Genomic DNA, 20,870 nt, shown 5'->3' on the forward strand with positions numbered 1-20,870 from the left:
ATCCAGTTTTGCCACTAAATGCAGAACTTCAGAACCTGTGGTTTCTCTGGGCCTCAGTTTCTTCATATGTGAAATGGGCAGAGGTGAACTAACTAGATGACCTCCAAGTTCCCTTTAGAGTCTACAATGCTTAATTTAAAGTCTTTAAAATGTTTATTCAGGTGTTCTCTCCCTGAGGCATTTCTGGGACAGAATGTTCCATTCCAAACTCTGAGGCAGACAGACTTCAGGATCAGGTTGTTTAATATGCTCTTCAGAGAAGGTATGCTTTATATTTTCATCCCTATGCCCCAGTACAGAATCTCTACATACAGAAAGTAGGGACAGGCTTATAGTCTAGATTAATAATAGCTAGTGATAGAGATGAAAAAGGTATACTTTAGTGTTGCTATTGGCATCAAATCTAAAAAGCTTAGGTCATCAAGCAAGGCCTTTCATTAAGTAACATTCCTTACCTAACTTCTCCCTATCTGATAAAGCCCTTACTTTTCAGCTGAGTTGATCACGTCCATTTTCCCATTCCTGTATGCTCTTGCTGATCCCTCCATCTGGAAGGGCAGGGAGTGAAGAATAATGCATGTCCATTATTTCCTTCAAGACCAAGCTCTGTCTTACTTTATGTTTCATCAGTATGGATACAAGTTATTTCTATTGGGTTATCGGAAAAGTCATGACGTATTTTTTTCTATGTTTTTCATTGCAAAAATTCATGACTTTTCTGACAACCCAATAGAATCCTATACTACCATGCACTTACTTATGTTCTCTTGTTTATTCATAAAGGGTCCTTCTCTTAACTGTTAAACTTTAAACACATTGTACTGAGTAGGCACTGAATACATGTTTGTCTACTTTGTGAGTGCAGCAGGAATCTCAGATGGCAAAAGAATGACAGCTTCAGGCTCCTCCTGCCTTCATGCCAGACCATTCCCAAAGCTCTGCCTTCCCTTCCCTTTTCTTTCCTGTCTGGAATCCCCTATCTTCAAGCCTAATGTAAGGGTTAATTCTGGGCATGAAAAGACAACACAGTTCGTACTTGTAGTTTCATATTTTTTCAGTTCATTTCCGTAAAAACATAATATAAAAGGCATTGCCACCCACTTCCCCTCCTGGGGGTGATCCATCAAGCCTCAGTCTGGGCCGCTCCAATGGTTCAGAGCTCATCATGCGATATGTGCAGGGCATGGTCACACAGATCTGCAAACAGCACATAACAGTTTGAAGGAAAATGCCACTCTTACACTGATATATGCCACTCTCAAGAAAATACTCCAAATCAAACTGATACACATCCCAACCACCATTTTTCAGAGCACATGCTTTCAAATGACAAAATATTCCCATTATCCTCTCACCTGTGCCTCAGGTGAGGGAGCCACAAATTCTGAAAGCTGACAGGAAGAGAATGGAGAGGGACAACCCAAGTCCCTAAGCCATGGGTAATGGAAGCCAACTCTTGAGCTAATATCAGAGGACTGGTGTGTGTGTGTGTGTGGGGGGGCACACTAAGGAATGTACCAGTTTCCACAGGGCTGTGAGGACAGGAAGTGGGAGTAGCTTACCTGTTCGCTTACTACAAAGTTTGTCTTTAACATTGTCAGCCTCTCGGGAGAAGAATTCAATGAGTTCATCCTCATATTCTTCCACAATGCTCTCACACTGCCAACCCAAGGGAGAAACAAGTGAGAGAGGGCAGCATGAAGAGACCTCTTGCTTCTGCCTCCAGAGAAGACAAGGATATTAACCCAACTTTCCACTTGAGCTCTCCAATAACTCCCCTAATTTTTAAGAACCAGCTACCCACTTCCATAGCTCACCGCAAACTTGAGGGTGCCGCTGATGTCTGAATCAATTCGGATGCCCTGTAGGTCCAGTTCATTGGATTCTCCATTCCGGCTCACTACACGTACATAGTTCTTGCGGTGGGTGGAAGGATCAATCTGTTCCCCATACTCCTTCATCCGGTCACATACCTCCTCTAGTAGCTCTGTGAGGTGGGCCTCTGAGCGAGCATAAGGCACCTAGAAATGTCCTCAGCCTTGGGTCACACTCTTCTACCTCTGTACATTAGTAATTTATAGTCTTACTTTTCCTTCCAAATCTAGCTATTGTAAAAAGCTAGATTCTCAAAAGCCTGCTGTATTTAAAAACAATATGGTTTATTTGTGTAATTTCAAAGTGCTTTTTTCAAATATATGGTCTTATTTTACCTTGGTATACAAGCCTAAGAAATAAAACAGGTGTTATTAGGTCCAACTTACAAACAGAGACCTCTTTGATTAACCTAATCAACTATGTATTCTTCTCCTTTGAATTCCCTTAATTCTTATGGATGTAAGGTAATTTTAATTTTTCTATTGAGACTAAAACCTGCCCTCAATAGGACAGCAATAGAAAGGTAGTGCAGGCTTGAGGATAACAACTATTAAATCATTTCACAAGCATCACAACCTTAACATTTCTTTATTGTTTACTAAGTACAGCTTTGTTATATATGTGTTCTGTTTTCAACTAAAATAAATTTCCTAAATACAAGAATAAGACCTTGTTTCTTTTTTGAATGTTTTGTGTATACTATATTGCCATAGTGAAAACATAAGTCACATGGATTTAGGGTGTCGAGAAGGGGGTTCCCTGTCTGCTAACAACTTCTACAGCAGAACCAAAATATTAAGGTTTGGAGCCAGGAATTAAGTGCATAGGGCATAAGCCTTCAGCCTCTTCCACATGAGACAGCCCTATCTTTAAGATACCTCTCTGGGTCAATGTTTTCTTCATTTCTATTAAACCAAGCTCCTCCTTAATTAGTTGAGTTCTCATTCAAAATCAGAGTGATCTACTTTATTTGGGGAAATAGTAACAGTTACCTCCACCACTGACTGGCTGCCATCTGGATTGATTCGGAAAGAACCCATCTGAATGGTCTTCTTGGGATCCACCTGGGCAATTTCCCACTCTAGTTCATCCACCAGAGCCCTGCAAGCTGGTGCAGGGGAGAGAAGATGGGGGAGGGGGAAGGGAGAGAAAGGAATCAATACGGGTTCCCATTCATTCTTATTCAGGCTTTGGATCTGTGTCCTCCCAAGCCCTGTCTTTCCCACCCTCCTTCCTCCCTCCCACTTCTCTGTCTTTACCTCCACAGTGTAGATCCTGGCTCCTCCGAGCCCAGGCAGTTCCCAGCAGGGCCCCCAGAAGCAGGGCCAGCCAACCCCAGCCTTTCATCTTTAACGTAATGGGGTTGCTCCACCTGGGTTTGGATTGGAATAAAGCAGAAGTATGAGAAGCCGGCTCCATTCCTCCAATTCATCCCTCATCCCAAGGCCTACAAAGGCCTTAGTGTGACTCTGGTTCTACTTTCCAGGAAATGGCTGGGACACAAAGGGACTCCTCTGTTCTGGCGCTCGGCGACTCGGGATTGCCCCGGGCGGTGGGTGAGACAGCGAGCTCAGGACTGAGGGCTCAGTCCCCAGACACTACGTCGACAGGTGAGGGAGGCCCTAGCTGTTGGTACTTCAGCGTCGGCCGCCTAGACCTCACAGGGCTATGTGGCAGCTACAGAACGGGGGTTGGCGATTAAGCGAGGACGAAAGGCACAGAGGAGCTGCTGGCAAGGAGGCCAGGAGGCAGCGAGGTGGCTGGCCCGTGAAGAGCACGCTCAATAAGTAGGGCCTATTTGGACCCAGCACCGGAGATTACTGCATCTCCACCTCCAGCCTATAAACTATTTCCCGTGCGGACCAGCCCCCTTTCTAAGAACCCCTCCATTGCTTTCGCTCCAGTCCATCCCCGACCCTCAGCGCCACTTGCATTCGTCCCACCTCTGCTCCCAGGGCCGCCGCCGTGGCCCAGGCGCTGGAAGACGGTCGGACTCTCACTTTAGCTCTGGCCCCTAGCACCTGGTTGCGAGGGAGCGGGGCTGTCCGGGCTTCTCCAGAGCGCTCCGGCGCTTTTCAGACACAGGGTGCCCCGGCGACCGCCTGACCCAGCTCCCCGCACACTAAGTGGGCGCCTAAGCCCGGCTCCGGTGCGCTGCGGCGCAAGCCTCACACCAGGGACCGACCCCAAACCCGCCCCTCTAAACTCTCGCGCGAACAGGCAGCTTCGGAGCGGCTCCTAGGCAGCGAGGACCCCAGTGGTTAGCAGAAGGACCCAGACTTGCGTGGCGTGCAGCTCCACGTGACCACCAGGGGTCAGCCGAGGAATTGGAGTGGCTGGAAGCAAGGACAAATCCTGGCGTGGTGTATGGAGGTGGTCAGGCGAACGTGTGTGGTCAGTCTAGGTGGGCTAGGCAGGACCTTTAAAAAAGGTGCGCTGCTAGCCAGTAATAAGCCCTAGTTTCAAAACCTAGGAAACTACATCTCCCAGGAAGCACCGTAGCACCACAGAGTGGCTACAGGTCTTAAGCTATCCTGGGACCTGTACTTTTGTCAGCTTCCCCACGCCCCTTTTACAGTTAACGGGGAAACCATACTGTACATCTTAAAATAATCTGCCCTTGAGGGTACTAGGCAGTCACAGCAAAGACCTAACATTGTCCAGGAAAGCCACAATTATACTCCCCCAATATCCTTAACTTTGGACTCCACAGAGCTTTACCTTCATTTCTAGGTGGGAATTTAAAAAGCCTTAGGTTTTCCCAGTTGTAATAGAAAAGTTGTAATCCAACAAAAAGGAGAGGAGGACTGAAGTCTTGAGAACCCCACACTCGCAGGTCTCCAATGAGACAGATGACAGCCAATACTATTTTTGCTTTTATTTTATAAAACATGCAGTTTAAAACAAAAATTTAAAAAATAATAAGAAAACAAAACTTTGGACAGGAGAGTGGAGTGGATGGAAGACAGATACTTCTCAGCTGTCAGCAGGAGTGAAGCCAGCAGCCAAGCTTTGTCTAGGACCCAAAGGCCCTTTTGGCAATGATGGTGTTGGCAACACTGCTTTGCTAGGGCCACCAAGACTACATACTAGCTCCTCCTGGCATTCCTCAAGCAGTCAGAGACTTCAGCTAAGTCTTGAGCTACTGCTGTATCCAGTCACCATCCAGTACTTTAGTCCTTAGCCAAACAGAAACTGAGAGTTTTGGTTCCAGGATCTTCTTTGCCTGGATATTAATCAACCGGAGTATTTATTAAGAATACCAATTACTTTCCATCCGGGTCAATTCTAGACTCTTTTTCTGGCCCACTGTTTTACAAAGGATGAAAAAAGAATCTGGCTCCTAGACACTTTGCAACAATTCTGCTGCACTCCAGTTCTATTAATAGCACCGTCTATAAACCCTGAGCAGGTCCAATTCTGGAAGTGGACAGGGTATGGACAACTTGGGAAGCCATCTCCCAGTTCTGGGACCACAGAACACTGAAGGAAGAGGCAGCAGTTCGTTGGGAGAAGGTGAGGTCAGAGCGCCAGCACTGAGGAAAAAACAGCTGCATCTGTCAGAGACAAAATCAAGTATTGACTCGTAAGATGAGTGGAGAAAAAGGACCTAGGATACTTCTTACGAAGGAAAAATGCAAGATTAAAGACAGCATGGACCTGCCCCAAACATTTTAGAATTGGGAAAGAGGGGGTTAGGACTGGTAGAGAATTTCATAACAAAATCTATTTCACTGACTATTGGAAGGATTAAGTGCTCTGTAAACTGTTGTGTGCTTTACAAATGCAAGGTAGGGGTGGTACTGTTATCATCATCATCATTATGGTGGATATAATCTTCACATATACAATCAAAACCCACCCAGTCCAGTTTCCCTTGTCCCATCCCAATCCTTACTCTTGGGACTTGTCTGGCCTTCAGGCTCAGGCACCTTCCAGTCCATCTTTCGGCCCTTCTCGTAAAGACCCTTGAGCACTTTGTGGAAGGACTCAGGTTCAGTGCCATTTTTGCTTAGCTCCAGATACTTTCGGTAGAGCTGAAGGGCTGTGCGGGCATCCTCAATACTGTCATGGGTCTCCCCTTGAATTTTCAGGTCTGGGGGAAGTAGAGGTGGAATAGTTGGGGACCTAGCAAAGGAAGGTAAAATATGTCCCCTGCTCACATCCCCAGCCCCGGATAAACAACAATAAAAAACCTGACTGCCCTTAAGGAAACAGCCAAACACCATTCCTGATGCACAGAAGGGATACTGAAGCTAATTAAATCCATTACTAACTCTCACAACTAACTCAGGGTCCTCCCTACTCCCCTTGGCCCCTCTAACACTTTTACCTGCTCTTAATGAGTACAAGGGCCTTCAAAACAGAGCAACTCACCCAGAAAGTACCAAGCAAGGAATCGCAGGGAAATCATTCGTTTTCGGGGCATGTGAAACAGATAGACAGTGTCAAGGACTTGGTCCTTGGGCACCTGGACAGGGATAAAAGAATGGGAGGCTGAAGGCAGGAGACCCATAATTTCCCATTCTCCAAAAGCATAATGTATACCCTGAGGGGCCCATACTCAAAAAAGACTCTTAAATGAGCCCTGCCCAAACCATGAGGTTGATGACCCGGAAGTCCTTCTGCAGACCATGACCCACAAACTTGACTCCAATGTCTATGAGAAAACGAAGCTTTAAGTAGGTAGACTTGAGAGTTGTGAGGTGCTTAGAGGAAATCTTGGCATCAAGGTCTCCTGGCTTTATCCCTGAGTATTGAGTCAAGTAATCCACCACCTAGGGATAGAGAAAACAAGTCTCCAAGGAAGCAAGGTGCAGTCACCCCATACCACTCTTCCCTGGGTTCTAGGGCACTTTACTTAAGCACAGGATCTGTCTCACTTGCACCTTCCTATCCTAATACCTGCTCCTGGGTGGAGATGTAGTCATCAATGAATGGAATACCCTCATTGGGTCCCTGGCCCCGAACACAGGTAATCCTTGCTACTGACATCTGGCTTGGTTTGATGGTAGACTTGGTGCCATCACTGCGCAACTCTGCTTCCTCCTACATGAGAAGAGTTAATAAGGAAATCAAAGAAATGTTTATGACTCCTAATATCCCCAGAATTCTGCCCCAACATCCACTTTTGGTCTTGGTTACCTCATTAAGGGTGACAAATTCAGCATCCAGGCCCACCAGGTCCCCAACCTGTGGCATCTCATTCAGCATGAGCGGAATAAAGGTAGTATGTGTTTTCCGCTGCTTCCGTGCCAATGAGGCTTCAGCCAGCAGGACACTTGCCTCAATAGGGTTCTTGACTAGAAGGGAGAATCCAGAAGACAGATGGCTGGGGACAGGGAAGTGACCAGGGGAGGGAAGCCCAGGGTGGCTGACCAGAGACCAGGTCTACACTGTGATCCCTCAATAATCAAAGCATGTGAATAAAAAGATCATGTTTGATGTACAGAGCAGGTAGATGAAACAGGTGAAATCAGGAAATTATCAAGAAATATAGTAAGAAAAAAAGTCAACAAAAGGAAAGAATAAGATTTTTACTTTGGACTTATCTAAGAAACCCTAGAAAATGGAAGTTACAGAGAAACTATGGTTTAAAGGCACCAAAAAGGGACTTAAGAAGTTAATCTCCAAAAGAGATCTTCACTTGGGGATAAGAATGATTAGACTCAAAATCATAACTTTAGCCATTCTGATCAGACTTTTCCCCCATAACCTCTTTCCCACTATACCCTCTGGATCTCCAGATTCTAAATTTAAGGCCTTATGAGCAGGAATCTCTGTAATATCCTGGAACCATTAACACTGGTTACAGATGCTAATCTCAACAAGTTATTTCCCAGGTCTCTTCCTGAAGACCAATCTAAACTGCCCACACTTAACTGTTCCACTTACTGTTCAGGTTGTATTTGGAGTTAAGATTCCTTTTGATGTAATAAAGGATAGCAGGCACTTTCCAATTCATGTCAAACTGCACAGCTTCATGCTATAAAAGAAAAAGCACTTAATGGCCCCCTTTTCCTTTTTCCCAAGTCAGACAAAAGACAGGACTAGGTGCTGTTTTTATTCTTGAAAACCCATCTCTCCTCCCTCCTGAATCTGCCTGGCATTCTTAAGGGCACTGAGGATAAGGATGCTAGGAAAAAGGAAGATGAAAGGGGGAATGCAATGTGTTATAACTAACCTTATCAATAGGTTCAATAAGAAAGTCATTGAAGAGATACCACTGCTGGTGGGTAACGCCCTATGGAGATACAGAGAAAGGCTGATGCCAAAGTGATGGCTGGAACCACTCTGGCTCAGACTGAAGGTAAGGACAGATCTGGGATTCCACTGTGGCCACCACCAGGAGTGCCCCTGCCCTGTACTACCTCACTCACCTCTTTGCGTTGGTGGTAGGTCTCTCCAACTTTGATGTGAGCCACCAGGCTGCCCCCTGTGCGTGAGTCCAGGATGTGTACCACAGTAGCCATCAGGTCATACACATAGACACCATGCTCCTCCTCTGCCCTGGCTGGGCCCCACTGTGAGGGGGTACCCAGGCTGCTAAGCTAAGTTTCAGGATGGGGAAGGAAGGGGAATGGGGATAGAGGACAGGGAGTTCGGGGTATGTGATGGGGGACCAGGGTGGGTTATCTCCATTCTAGCCCATCTGTGACTCCCAACAATGAACTGAGTCACTCTGGAAAAGCCTACGACTGGCAAATACTCAGCCTGACTCCCTTTCTTTTCCCTATACTGTTCCACCTTCCCCCCGTCCTGCTTCTACCCCATTTTCCTCTCCCTTATTCCCCCTCCTCTTCCCAGTTTTCCAACAACCTGCATCTCATCCCCATCAGTCCAATTGCAAACATCCAGTCCTTTGTTCTTGGTCATCTTCATGCGAATGGAGAAAGGAAGCCAGACATTCTTCAACTCCTCAATGGAAGGACACATCAGCATGCCCTCGGGACTCCCAAGTTCCTTCCTATCAGGACAGGAGAATCAGAAATTTGTTCTGAGGATATCTAGCCAATGATGAGAGAAGCCACTGGGTAGTTCAACTCCTAAGACAGTACCTACCAATCAGCCAAAGCAAACTCCTTGCTCTTGGAGATTTCCCCACCATGTTTCTTCATTGCCATCTTGAAGGCAACCTGAACACGAAGGAGAAAATACATGATTCCTCAGGAACATTAATCATATATGGAGGTCAGAGGAGGGAGAAAACTAAAAAGTACTCCTAAGGCCGTTTCCAGCCCAGGTCCTTACTTCAGCCTGCATTCTCCAGAAATCAGCTTCTTTCAAGCTGTTCACTTCACAATTGATGACAAGAATATCTGGCAGATGGCAGATGTTGCGGGTCTGAATCTGAGAGGATAAAACAAGGAATTGGCAGGGAGCCTACAAGAAAAGACACCTGCACAGGAACAGTAAAACCTGGACCTGCATCCTCAAACTGGGGTTCTTCCCACTCCCTATAGGTCCCTGGGTGGCGGTGCTAACCTAGCCAGCCCCCGATGAGAACCATGGCGGAGTCCCCAACATGTGCAGTGCAGCAGCCCACTCACCGTGGGCTGGTACTTTTCACAGTTGTCACACCAGGCCTGTGTATTCTGCTCCAGGCAGATGCTTCGCTTTAGCACCTGAGCAAAGTCACAGTTCTTCCCGGTTTTATCTGTGGGTAAACTGGATACTTCACTCCAGGTTCTCCCTTCTACCCACTGTTAGCGCTTGACCCCCCTCCACCCTCTCCTTGATGTTACAGGACGTTGGGGGAGCCTTCCCAACCCAGCTGCAGGGTATACCACTGTTGCTACCCTCAGGGTAGGAGAGCGTGAACAGAAGGGTGGATGAGGCTCGCACGGTCTCACTGCCACAGCGGCAGAGGCTGCAGTTCTCCATCTCACAGCTGAACAGCTGCCCAATGACAGAGTCCCCCGATGAGCAAAAGCTGCTAAGAGTGGGGAGGGAGATATAGCGCACTGAGGGAGTTAGGAGACACTGTAAGTCACAGAGGGGCCTGTTATGGTGGCTTTATTCCTGTCCTGATTCCATACCTGCCTCCAGCACCTCGATAAGCCTGGGGTACTTCCAGCTCCTGCATATCCTGATGCAGCTGAGTGAGAATGAAGCGATTCCACCTCTGAATGAGCCTGGCCAGGTTGCCCTTGCCTGAAGCTTCATCCGAGTCAGCCAGGATCAGACCAAGGGCTGAGGCTTCAGGGATGGTGCGGAACGCCCGAAGAAAATTACTGCCCTGGAATCCAGAAAGTGTGTTGGTGGAAAGGGGTTCTTTTCTCTTCTGCGGCTGTTTGTTCCGTGAGGTCCTTGCCTATTATCCATTTCCCTTCCCCTTTTATCGTCCCAGGTTTCCAGGCACCGACCTGACAAGGATCACCTCGGGAGAGGTCCAACATGTGGAAGAGGAAGCCCAGCTCACATGCCAGGCAGAACTCCTTCTGGCAAAGGTGGTTCTGGATTAGGCAGCGAACAGGCTCCAGGAAATAGAGCACCTGGAGGGAAGAGCAGGAGAACTGACGCAGGCAACTGCTATGGGGAGGGAGAGAGATGGGAAGGTTAAACGAGCTGGTGGAGTCCACTGAAGAAGTGGCGCTCACAGAGGAGACTTGAAAGCTATGGGGCAAGAAAGAATGGTAAAGGGGCCCATGATAAAGTGGAAAAAGAGGAGGGGTTGTGGGGCCACAAAGAAGAAGTGCAGCAGGCAGGTTCAAGTCACTGGCATACCCACCCTTACCTGGATCATGCAGTTACAGTAGGCATTGGGGATGTGGGGCTCTAATCCAGCAAACAGGGTCTTATTGTAGTGTTTGAAGTCAAAGTCCTCCAGCCCTAGCTTGGAGTATTTGATGGTCACCTGAGGCAGAAACAGTCTGAGCAAGATGAAGATATCCTCGGAGTCCCCTAATCTTCACAGTAGCCATAACCTTCCCCCAAACCTCCCTTCTGAGTCCAGGGTGGTAGGTGAAGGCTTCTTGACTGAGTCCTTCAATCTTTTCTCATATAACCCCTTTCCCTGGGCTCTTCCCCCACATCCCAGAGGGCTCCTTCCTTGGTATCCCCTAGCACCTTGCGGTATTTCTTAGAGACCATGTGGAGATGTGGCTCCTCTTCTCGCCCTATTGGTGACTCAGTGACCTGGCTGAAGTTGTCAAATTCATTGTCTGACTCCTTGAGTCGGTAAGGAATCTACAATTTTTAAAAAGAGGTTACCTTGTGGGATGTCTTAATTAAGACATCTTTGGTTTTCCCCACCTTTATCCCAACACTGAAACAGTCACCAAGTCCTCAACCTTCTAATTTCATAGGGTTTTCAACATTCACTGCTTCTTTTTTATTCCCAATACCATCACCCGACCTCATCACAGCTGGACAACTATGATGGCTTCCACGCTGGGCTCCCCACATTCACTCTATCCAGCATACTGCTAACCGAACTAACCCTCCCACAATATCCCCTTCAGTGCATCACTTCTTCCACTATACACTGGATTGCAAGGCTTCATAACCAGGCTCTTTCCAACCTTATTCTCTTGCTATTTCCCAATACTAATAGCCACGCCAGCCAGACTGGTATAGTCATAGTCCCCAGCAGGTACCCCTTTTGCAGTTATGCCTCTTGAGACCTTTACTAACACTGGTCTCTCACCTTGACTATGCTCTGCTGTTACTATCTACTTACCCATTTCTTACCTCTCCAGCTCCATATCCACCTCTTTCAGAACGCCTTCCCTGACCACTCTAGCCCAAACAGCTCTAGCAATACATGCTTATAACATTCCTCCAGCATTTAACAACAGAACATAAATAATTTCTGTTATGGATAGGTCTTATCTTCACCAACCAAATACTCCTTAAGAGCAAGGACCCTATCTTCTATGTCTCTGAATTCTAACACCTAGCATAGTGCCTTCAATTTAGTAGGCTTCAATAAAACCTTTACTGACTAAAAACAAAACTAGTAAAGGAAAAAGACAGGAGAAACACCAGTGGGCTGGTGGTGGGTATGACCTTCTCCCCCCTGAACATACCTGATTCCGCAGCCTGGTGCGGGGGTTAGGTGCATAGCCGATGAAGCCCACCTTCTTCATGGTGCGCAGAATCTCTGCATCCACAGGGGGTGCTCTCCTGTAAGGCAGTATAGTTCTAGGGCTTGAAGGTTGTGGTGTCTGCCCATCCAATCCCCAGTCCCCAGGGGGCCAGAAAAAAAGAAAATACTGAAGGCAGACAAAAAATCAAGAAAGAAGCAGAATAATAACAGGGCTTACAGAGAATCCTGGTATCTCAGCCCTTTCCCGCTCCCCCTGTTTGGCCCAAATATGAGGTACAACCTGGGAGCTGGAGCGGAGTTGGCAGCAGGCCAATCAGACAGAAGTGTGTCAGTGGTGAGTGGGACAGGGATGAGGGAAAGAGGCAGCAGGTCCTGGCTCCAGTCCAGAGGCGGCAGTGAGTCCACAAGACAGGGCAAAGCAAACTCGGTCTCCCGGGAGTAGGGGTTGAAGGAAGGCTCAGGGGAATCTGTCCAGAGGTGCACACAGCCCTCAGAATCCCCAAAGGCCAGGGCCTGCTTGCTGGCTGACACATCAAACGTCATGAGCAGAGGCCCCACAGGGTTCACATGGAAGATGTCTGCTGGGTTGGCCAGGCCTGTGGGCTCACAAAACTGGCATTGCCCTAGGAAGGAGGAGGAAGCCCACTGAGCAAGCCCTGGAAGGTGAAAGGAAGCCATCCTTTTATGCCCTTCCTACCCTCTTCCCCTGGTATATCAAAGAAAGATGGGCCCCAAATCCATGCCTAGAGATAGAGAGAATACCATCTGATGCCTTCCCATAAGCCACAGGGAGGTCTGCTATACAGCAAAGGGCAGTTCTAAAGTTGTTTTGCCTGCTCCATTTTTATCTTTTTCTGTGTTTTTCACACCCAGGGAAAAAATAAAAGCTTTAATCTCTGACCAAACCTAGTGAGACCCAGAGACCTCGCTGGAAGGTTACCTTTTTCCTCCAACAAAGAGGTTCCTGGGAGTAAAATCCTTCTGGTGCCTACCTGCCCTTTGCTCATTGACCCTTCTTATACCATCTTACATGCCCTTCATACCTGACTGGGAGATGATAGCAAGACGAGAAGTATATGTAGGGATGAAGCGCAAGAAGGCAGGGTCCACATGTACTTGAAGTGGGGTGATGGCACGCATCATGCGCAGATCATACACCTTGAGGAAACGGTCACAGGCGAGGCCGGTGAGACGGCTGGAGAAGCCACAGGCAGCCAGCAGGTTGCCATGCACATCAAAGTCCGACAGGCTCCCTGAGAAAGCATCAAACTCATGCTCCACCTTAAAAGTACGAAGGTCTCGCAAGGAAACCTGAAGAAGAGATAACTTGGTTATCTACCAAAGCTGTTATCAGGGTTGAGTACCTGCCACCTACCTAATTCTGTGAGGCCCCTACAAAAAGAACTACAACTCTAGGATGTGGGCAATTAAAGCGCAGAAAAGGCAAAAAGAGAAGCCAAGAACTGGAAGGGACCCCAAAGAGAACTCTTGTTTGCCCTAGTGCCCCTAAGGTACCTAGTTACAACAGAAAACATCAGGCTGAAAGATATTCTCATAGTGTAACATGGCTGGGTAGGAACTCAATTCACTCCTCCTTTCTCTCCAATTACAGCCCCAGAATTGAGGGAAAGGCTGAACCCAGTCACATAGCTGGTGAAACAGGACCCAATGGTGGGAGGGAAGATAGAACTTAGCCACCTTGCCAGATGTGTGGCCGCAGAAGAAGAAGCGGTTTGTCTGTCTCATGATGGTGACTCCAGGTGTCTCAACTGCATACTGTGGAGGAAAGCAGGAGAAACCAGAAAGAATGATTCTTCCCACAAACCAAATGAACAGAAAGGTTGCACACACATCTTAGGCATGTTCCCAGCCCAAGTATTACCCACTGCCCCTGCTACAATAACCACAGACCCTGCTTGGGTCTTTCCTGCCCCAGGCTTGTACCTTCTGAGTCTCCTGGACAGTGTTAAGATCAATCTCCAATATGTGGTTCTGCAGCCCACCAACCAGCAGTGTGCTGCTGTCAGTCAGCAGGAGACTGTGCATATCATCACTCTCATCCAGCCTGTCAGGGAGAGGAAAGGCTAAGGCACCAAGGTCTCGAAAGTTTCCAATCCTTTAGCCTTCCCACTCTATGAGGGACCCTCCTTCCCAGTCCAGAGCTGAGAAGCCACTTACAGGTAATCAAATATAATGAGGCCACCACGGGCCATATACTTGAGGTTGTTCTTGGTGAGAAAAAGGATACCATTCTCCAGGCTCTGAATCTGCCGAATGTCATCGCTGCCATTGACCTGAAAGGATGAATAGCGCTCCAACGCTGGACCGAAAAATGAAGTGGCGTGACCCTGTAGGGGACAAAAATATGAGAGACACCCAGAGTGGAGGGGTAGGGCCATCCCAGATACAAGTTAGGGACTAAACATTGCTCAGCATTTTTCCATTCTTGCTTCCTGGCCTTTCTGGCTAGCAGTGACTAAGGCATAAGGCTAGGCACCACTCTTAGTGAGAAACACACTGATAATACCATTTTGTTTGTTAAATGCTTTACAAAGTACTTTTGTAAACTCTACCTTATTTTATCCTCACAATGACCCTGCTGAATAGGTAATGGATCAGTTGGTTAGAACAGTGTTCAGAAGGTCAGGGAGGTGGGTCCCATCCTCCACTAGCCATCTGGCTCTCTCATATTCCACTGTCAAGTCTTAATCTCTACCAGCAACGTGCACTGTGGGGTGACAGGCTGAAATAGAGAGACTGTGAAACTCATTCCACCATTGGCTCCTCTGATGTCATTCACTCCTGGCTCTCTCTTAGCTCATACCCTCTCTTTATGTGCTCCCTTTCTGACCACTCTTGAAACATGGCTATTCCCAGCCCACTATTTTCTCACTCTTTTTCCTAGGTAATCTCACCCAACTGTCACGGTTTTAACCATCCATTTTAAAGCTGATGAATCCTCATTTCCTTCCCTAGCCCAGACCACTGCCTCAAGCTTCAGACTTATACATCCAAATACCTGCTAAACATCTCTCTCTAGATATCCCATGAGAACTTCAAACTCACTACATCCTAAATTCAATTTACCATTTTTACCCCATTTCAATTCTTTTTTTGTTTTTTAAAGATTTTATTGGGGAATTGGGGAAGGGAAACAGCGTTGGAGAATTGGGGAAGGGGAACAGACAAGTTGCTGTCCTTTTGTTCTTCTGTCTAGTTGTGGAGGACGTCGCTTCACTGGCCCTTGTTGGTATTATCATTGCGCTCTTCCCAAAGGAGGCAGATCGGTCACCGATCTCTGGACTGCCGCTCACCGCAGCTCTTGGCAGCTCACGCTGGCTGCCAGCTGCTCACGCCGTCACCGGCGACTTATGGCAGCCCAGCTCCAGGTCAAGATGTTGTTCACCATCTTAGCTGTAGAGGGCAGTGTCACTGGCCCTCATGTGGGATCCGAACCGGGGCCCTGCTGCTCAGAGCTGGTATCCCAAGCCAGCTCTTAACCAACACGCCACTCGGCCGGCCCCCATTTCAATTCTTAACTGCATTCCCTATGGTACCATGATCTACCCAGTGGACCAAGTCACTGGTAGTCAACTTAAATCTTATTTATTTTACTTCCTAAATATTTTCCAAATCTGTTCTCACATATACATATCTACAGTGCTTCATTCAGGCCTTCATCATATGTGATGTGAACTACTACAACAGCCTGCACACTGATATTAAGAGTTCTACCTTGTCCCCCTTAAATCAAGCTCTGTACTGCTACCTCAGTACTCTACCTAAGATGCAAACCAGACCTCATTATTCTGGATAAAAATGTCTGGTAGCCTGAAGGATCAAATGTAAGTTCTTTTAACAGAGCATATGGGGTTTTCTAGAATGTTCTTCCCCCAGCTATCTGCATGGCTCCCTCCCACCCTTCTAGATGGATTAGAATGATCATCCTGGTCGGCACCCAGCTCTCTACTCATATGTGACTTTATCAGAGAGACTCTCCCTGACAAACTACCGAAAATAGCAACACCTCCCACCCTTCATTACCTCAACACCCTTACTCCACTTTGTTTTTCTTAAGGATACTAAGCAATACCGAATATATTATAAATGTATTTTTGTTGCCTTTTAAAATGCTTATTCTAAACCTAGACCGTAGAATAAGGTCTGTCACCTAGTAGGTGCTCAAAAAACACTGGTTGAATGAAGACATGTCTAATTATTTAGCTTCATCTTCCAGTCTAGTAAACCTTAATTATTTGTAGTTCCTGCACTCTGCAAACACTATGCTGTGTAATACATTGGGAATCTTTATCTCATTGCTTTTGCCAAGAAAACATTTTCCTCTTCTTCACCTAATGTCTACTCATGTTTCAAGACTCAGTTCAGCGTCACTTTCTTCTGGAGGTCCTCTGACTCCATTATGCTCACCAGCACCAGTACATATTGTATTTTTACATTGGCATTTAGATTACATTCTAAATTCGTAACTATTAAGTCAAGCAACTTATTTTCTTTTAAAGTACCATGAATTATCTGTTTCTATGTCTTTTCCTCATTGTCCTGTAAACTCCTTGAGGGCAAGGATTATGTTTTATTCAGCTTTCTTCCCTGGGCCTGGCATAGCAGTAGATACCGCCCACTGAAATGAATGTATTACCAAAATATTAATTCTTTCTAATGGAAAAACAATTCACACCCTATGGAAGGTAAATCAGTAAACCAAAGCTAGCATGTTATTTCTTACAAAATCTTTGGGCTCCCTAGTGTATTGGCAGTATGGATACACATTTTAAAAAATCAACATTGATACTGTGCTTAGGGTGATTAAAATCAGACAGAGAAGACAGAATGATTCCATGTAAGATACACAGAAACATGCGTTAAATATTCTATAATTATAAAAATGAAAAACAGAGGAGGTATTAGAGATTGGATTTAGATGGCTATAGACTAATTAATTGGTACAGTTATCAAGATTAATCAAAGCGGGCCAGCTGAGTGGCGCGTTGGTTAAGAGTTGGCTTGGGATGCCAGCTCTGAGCAGCAGGGCCCTGGTTCAGATCCCACGTGAGGGCCAGTGACGCTGCGCCTTCTACAGCTAAGATGGTGAACAACAGGTTGACCTGGAGCTGGGCTGCCGTGAGTCACCAGCGACAGCGTAGGCTGCAGCCCCTGCTGCAGCGGGCTTCCCTGAGTCTCTGACGACAGTGTAGGCTGCAGTGGGCTGCCATGAGCTACCGTGAATTGCTGGCAGCCAGCGTGAGCAGCTGGCAGCCAGCGTGAGCCGCCGTCCAATGGCCAGTGAGCGACTGCCTCACCCGGGAAGGGCGCAACGATAATACCAACACGGGCCTGTGAAGCGACATCCTCCACAACTAGACTGAAGAACAAAAAGATGGCAACTTGTCTGTTCTCCTTCCCCAATTCCCCAATAAAATCTTAAAAAAAAAAAAAAAGATTAATCAAAGCATGGAATGGGCAAATTGTGGTAGAAGTGTAATGCCTTCTGAAAAACAATACCTAAGTAACTCATCCCTGGGTCCCACGACTCCCTCTTTCTCTCTCCACTCCCTTCCTCTTGGCTTCACTTAGAGACCCAGCTAACTCTCATCACAACTCAGCTCTGGCTGTCTGCAAAGCATGCCATTGAGTTAAAACCAGATAAAACACATCCATCATCTCCTCTCAGCCCTTACAAAGGGGTACGGTTCTTACCCCATGGCTTCCCACCCACAGCATCTCCTCGTGCAAGTCAAAGTGGGAGACGGAGACAGGCACACCCACTTCAGCCACCACACTGTGCAATTCAGAGTAGACACCTTCCATTATGTGCACTGACTCCTGGACAGGAAGAGCCTCCAAGGCCACTCCCTCTGGGTCCAGCTCCACATTCTGTAGCAGACTTGGGTTCAGGTGCGCATCCAGGACAGGGTCCAGGGCAGAATGCATGGCAGGGGCGTACTCTGCCAGTCCAGGGTCCAGACCCTCGAAGTTCATGATGATGATGGCAGCAGATCAGACTTGTGTCACACCCTACCTTGCCACAGCCCCTTTAGATGACTGACCCAACCTTCAGTAGGACAGCATCAGTGGGCATCCTGGCCTGCAAAGGGAAAGAGGTAGCTGAGTCAGGGGTAGGCCCAGGTACTTGTATTTAGTGTGTTATAGGTTATATGGGCAGGAAGACGATAAGCCAGGTAGTGGATGAAGCAGAAATGAAGGGGATGGGCAGCGGGGCAGAGGTGGGAGACATGTTGTCTTTCCCTTCCTCTTCTCCTCTAGGTCCTCTTTACTCCCCACCACCCTACTGTCTAATCTAATCCTTGCATTCCCTTTCACTTCCCTTCAGTCCTGCTCACTTGCCTGGTTCACCCCTGAACCATCAGTGGAAAGAGCAACAATTGCAGGGGTAGGAGTTAGAGAGAGGGGACTAAAGTACTTGTTTCCCAGAATTAGGGATGGGGTTGGGGGGTTGGGAGGTGAGAACAAGAGAAGTCAGTGTCCCAGAATCCTCTATAGTTACCCAGGATTCTCTAGAGGAAAATAAGAATGGCCAGTTACCCACAATTGAGGCGGGGGTAGGGGTACTTGATGGAAAGGGCTAGTTACCCAGAATTCCCTGGGGGGGAAGCCGAAATCAACTACCCAGAATTCTCCCCCGGCGGCGCGGAGGGGAGGGATTAGGGCAGGGGTCAGATGTGTTCCTGGGATGCTTACGGGGATTGGGTCATTACCAAGATTTCTCCATGGCGGATATTTTGGAGCGCGTGGAATTAAAACGAGTAGGGGGAGAGCAAATGCCGTCAGCTCCGTGGGAAATTCCAGTTTCCCCAATTCTCCCCCGCGCCTCAAGCTCAACCTAACCCTACGCTGGAAAGGAGGCGGGCTACCAGTCGCAGCTTCCAATCAGGAAGGGTTTGGGGCTCGCCTAAGCCAATCAGATGGAGCCAAACACAGACGGCTTCGCGAGAAGATGTATTACGCAGGACGGGGCAATAACAAGGGTTACGGCGCGCCGATGGGGACAAGCGTAGTCACGTCCTGGTCCTATATGTTGTTGCTGAAAAGTAACGTATTGTCTTTTAAGCCTTTTCTGAACCAAATTAGAGAACGCCAGTTTGGAAACCGAACTTTCATGCTCCCTATATTTTAGAAACTGCAATAAGAGACGCCCAAGGCAAAGCGCTGGGAATCGACTGCTGGGTATTCCCAGCATGGTCTAGTCCACCCCCTCTCTTCACGGCGCTCTTGTGAGCTACTCCGCTACCTCTGACTCGATTGCCCCCGAAACTCGCTGGCATTTCCAGATCTGGGAGAGAAAAAGGGAAGCAGGAGCTAGGCTCCTAACATGATTTAAGTAGCTGCATCTTCTACGATGCTAAAGGCATCCATCTGAAACTCATATCGGTGATTGTGACCTTCCCAGAGGCCCCGGTGATATTCCCAGGGCACAGGACCCCTCAAATATAAAATTCGCCTAGCTCTTGGAGCTGGACATTATCCCTCAGCAGGGCAAGAGCACCGCAAATTGAGACATTTGCCCTCCCAAAACTTATAAATTTAGTGTCAACAGTTATTCTGAGGGGTTTTGGGGGCCTAACTCTGAGCTTCAACTGGTTTGGAATGGATCCAGGTTATGAGATGTCTCTGAGGCACTATAGCTCAGTTTCTAACGGCCGCATAAAGGGCCTCTTTGTTGGAAGGATACAGCTTTAAAACATTTTTTCCCCTTAAAGGCTGGTACATAAACCTTCATAAAAGGACCCCGATATTTAGACTTCCAGGACTCGGCATGGTGCTAGACTTAGTCAGAGGTCATAGACAGAGAAAAAGACAACTCACAGGGCCTCTCAAATTAATCTAACTTCACAGATCCCTAGATTTAAAATCTCACAAAAAGATGGGTGCTGAAAGACCTAGACAGTTCCTACACTTTGAAAAATTACCATATTGAGGTCTCAAATTGAGAACAACTTCATAGACCCATGAGAATTACAGGGCTTGAGCTACCCAGAGATATCTGGGCTAAATGAGCTACTTTATTTATTTTTTAATTAAGGATTAAAAAAAAATTTTTATTGGGAAGCAGCCATGGTCATTGATTACACAGTACTTTCATGCTACAATGGCATACAAGTGGCCTATGTGGGGATTAAACTGGCAACCTTGATGCCGTTACCACCATGCTCTAACCAATTGAGCTAACGGGTCACCCCTAAATGATGTACTTTATAAGGATGCTCTGTCTTCTCACAGTGTCTAAAATAATGGAACGCTTGAGAATGTAGGATCTGAAGCACTTAGTAGCCCTGTGATTTTGGACAAGTAACTTATTTCTTTGCCTCTGTTTTCCTCATCTGTTATAGGGGGATAATAATAGTGCCTACCTCTTTGCGTAGTTGTGAGAATTAAATGGGTTAATACATGAAAAGGGCTTAGATCAAGTACTTGGCATAAAGTGAGAGTCGGATATCTATTAGCCATCATTATTAACCACCTGGGGCAACTTCAACTGGATTTTGACACCGGGCATCCAACTGGAAAGGTCTGCTTAGGAGTGTCTTGTGAATGTGATTTGCATAACGGTTGAAGCCCTGCTGATGTCAAGGACTCCCTGCAGCTCCAGGTCAGATCTAGTCCTGGAAGTGGTTCCTGCCACACAACAGTCCCACAATTACCTCACCAACCTTGCTTCCTACTCAACTCCCCAAGTACCAGGAAGTGAAACAAAGCAGCAGAGCCCCATGCCTCCAGCTCACCCTTGTCCTTCTTATCCCATTTCCCGGGGCTCCACTTCCTCCTCCTTTTCACCTTTCACCTCCTATCCTTAAAGGCTCCCAGAATGGGGACCAGAGGTGGGGAAAACATAGGACACATTATACAAAAGTGAAGTGAGCTCTCTCCTAATTCCACTACCACCACCAATTTCCTTATTCTATGTGCA

At 47.1% G+C, this 20,870-nt stretch overlaps 2 protein-coding genes across 16 annotated transcripts; both read right to left on the minus strand.

The window, feature by feature from the left end:
- Positions 1 to 225: 225 nt before the first annotated feature.
- On the minus strand, positions 226 to 4,341 carry CNPY2 (canopy FGF signaling regulator 2). Its single transcript, XM_019669127.1, has 6 exons — positions 3,819 to 4,341; positions 3,135 to 3,247; positions 2,868 to 2,983; positions 1,818 to 2,021; positions 1,563 to 1,659; positions 226 to 1,197 (listed from the first exon to the last, which is right to left on the minus strand). Exons 2-6 carry the CDS (start codon positions 3,220 to 3,222, stop codon positions 1,154 to 1,156), a joined length of 549 nt encoding a protein of 182 aa, XP_019524672.1. The 5' UTR covers positions 3,223 to 3,247; positions 3,819 to 4,341; the 3' UTR covers positions 226 to 1,153.
- A 325-nt stretch (positions 4,342 to 4,666) lies between these two features.
- On the minus strand, positions 4,667 to 19,911 carry PAN2 (poly(A) specific ribonuclease subunit PAN2). 15 transcript variants are annotated; one of them, XM_019669119.1, is made up of 26 exons: positions 18,661 to 18,958; positions 17,642 to 18,029; positions 14,105 to 14,274; positions 13,871 to 13,991; positions 13,625 to 13,702; positions 12,970 to 13,237; positions 12,207 to 12,549; positions 11,907 to 12,003; positions 10,945 to 11,064; positions 10,613 to 10,732; positions 10,242 to 10,370; positions 9,915 to 10,114; positions 9,663 to 9,808; positions 9,426 to 9,532; positions 9,127 to 9,225; positions 8,938 to 9,011; positions 8,695 to 8,842; positions 8,256 to 8,399; positions 8,060 to 8,119; positions 7,771 to 7,861; positions 7,021 to 7,178; positions 6,781 to 6,924; positions 6,474 to 6,653; positions 6,253 to 6,346; positions 5,774 to 5,971; positions 4,667 to 5,432 (listed from the first exon to the last, which is right to left on the minus strand). In XM_019669119.1, the coding sequence occupies exons 2-26, from the start codon at positions 17,921 to 17,923 to the stop codon at positions 5,398 to 5,400; spliced, it is 3,606 nt and encodes a 1,201-aa protein (XP_019524664.1). In that variant the 5' UTR covers positions 17,924 to 18,029; positions 18,661 to 18,958; the 3' UTR covers positions 4,667 to 5,397. The 15 variants fall into 15 exon arrangements, with proteins under 15 accessions (XP_019524664.1, XP_019524660.1, XP_019524667.1 ...); XM_019669115.1 differs by having other exon boundaries at positions 4,718 to 5,432; positions 9,663 to 9,811; positions 12,144 to 12,549; positions 18,661 to 18,967; XM_019669122.1 differs by having other exon boundaries at positions 4,718 to 5,432; positions 9,675 to 9,808; positions 18,661 to 18,957.
- Positions 19,912 to 20,870: the final 959 nt, after the last annotated feature.

Source organism: Hipposideros armiger, unplaced genomic scaffold (genome assembly GCF_001890085.2).
Source record: "Hipposideros armiger isolate ML-2016 unplaced genomic scaffold, ASM189008v1 scaffold_548, whole genome shotgun sequence".
NCBI lineage: Eukaryota > Metazoa > Chordata > Mammalia > Chiroptera > Hipposideridae > Hipposideros > Hipposideros armiger.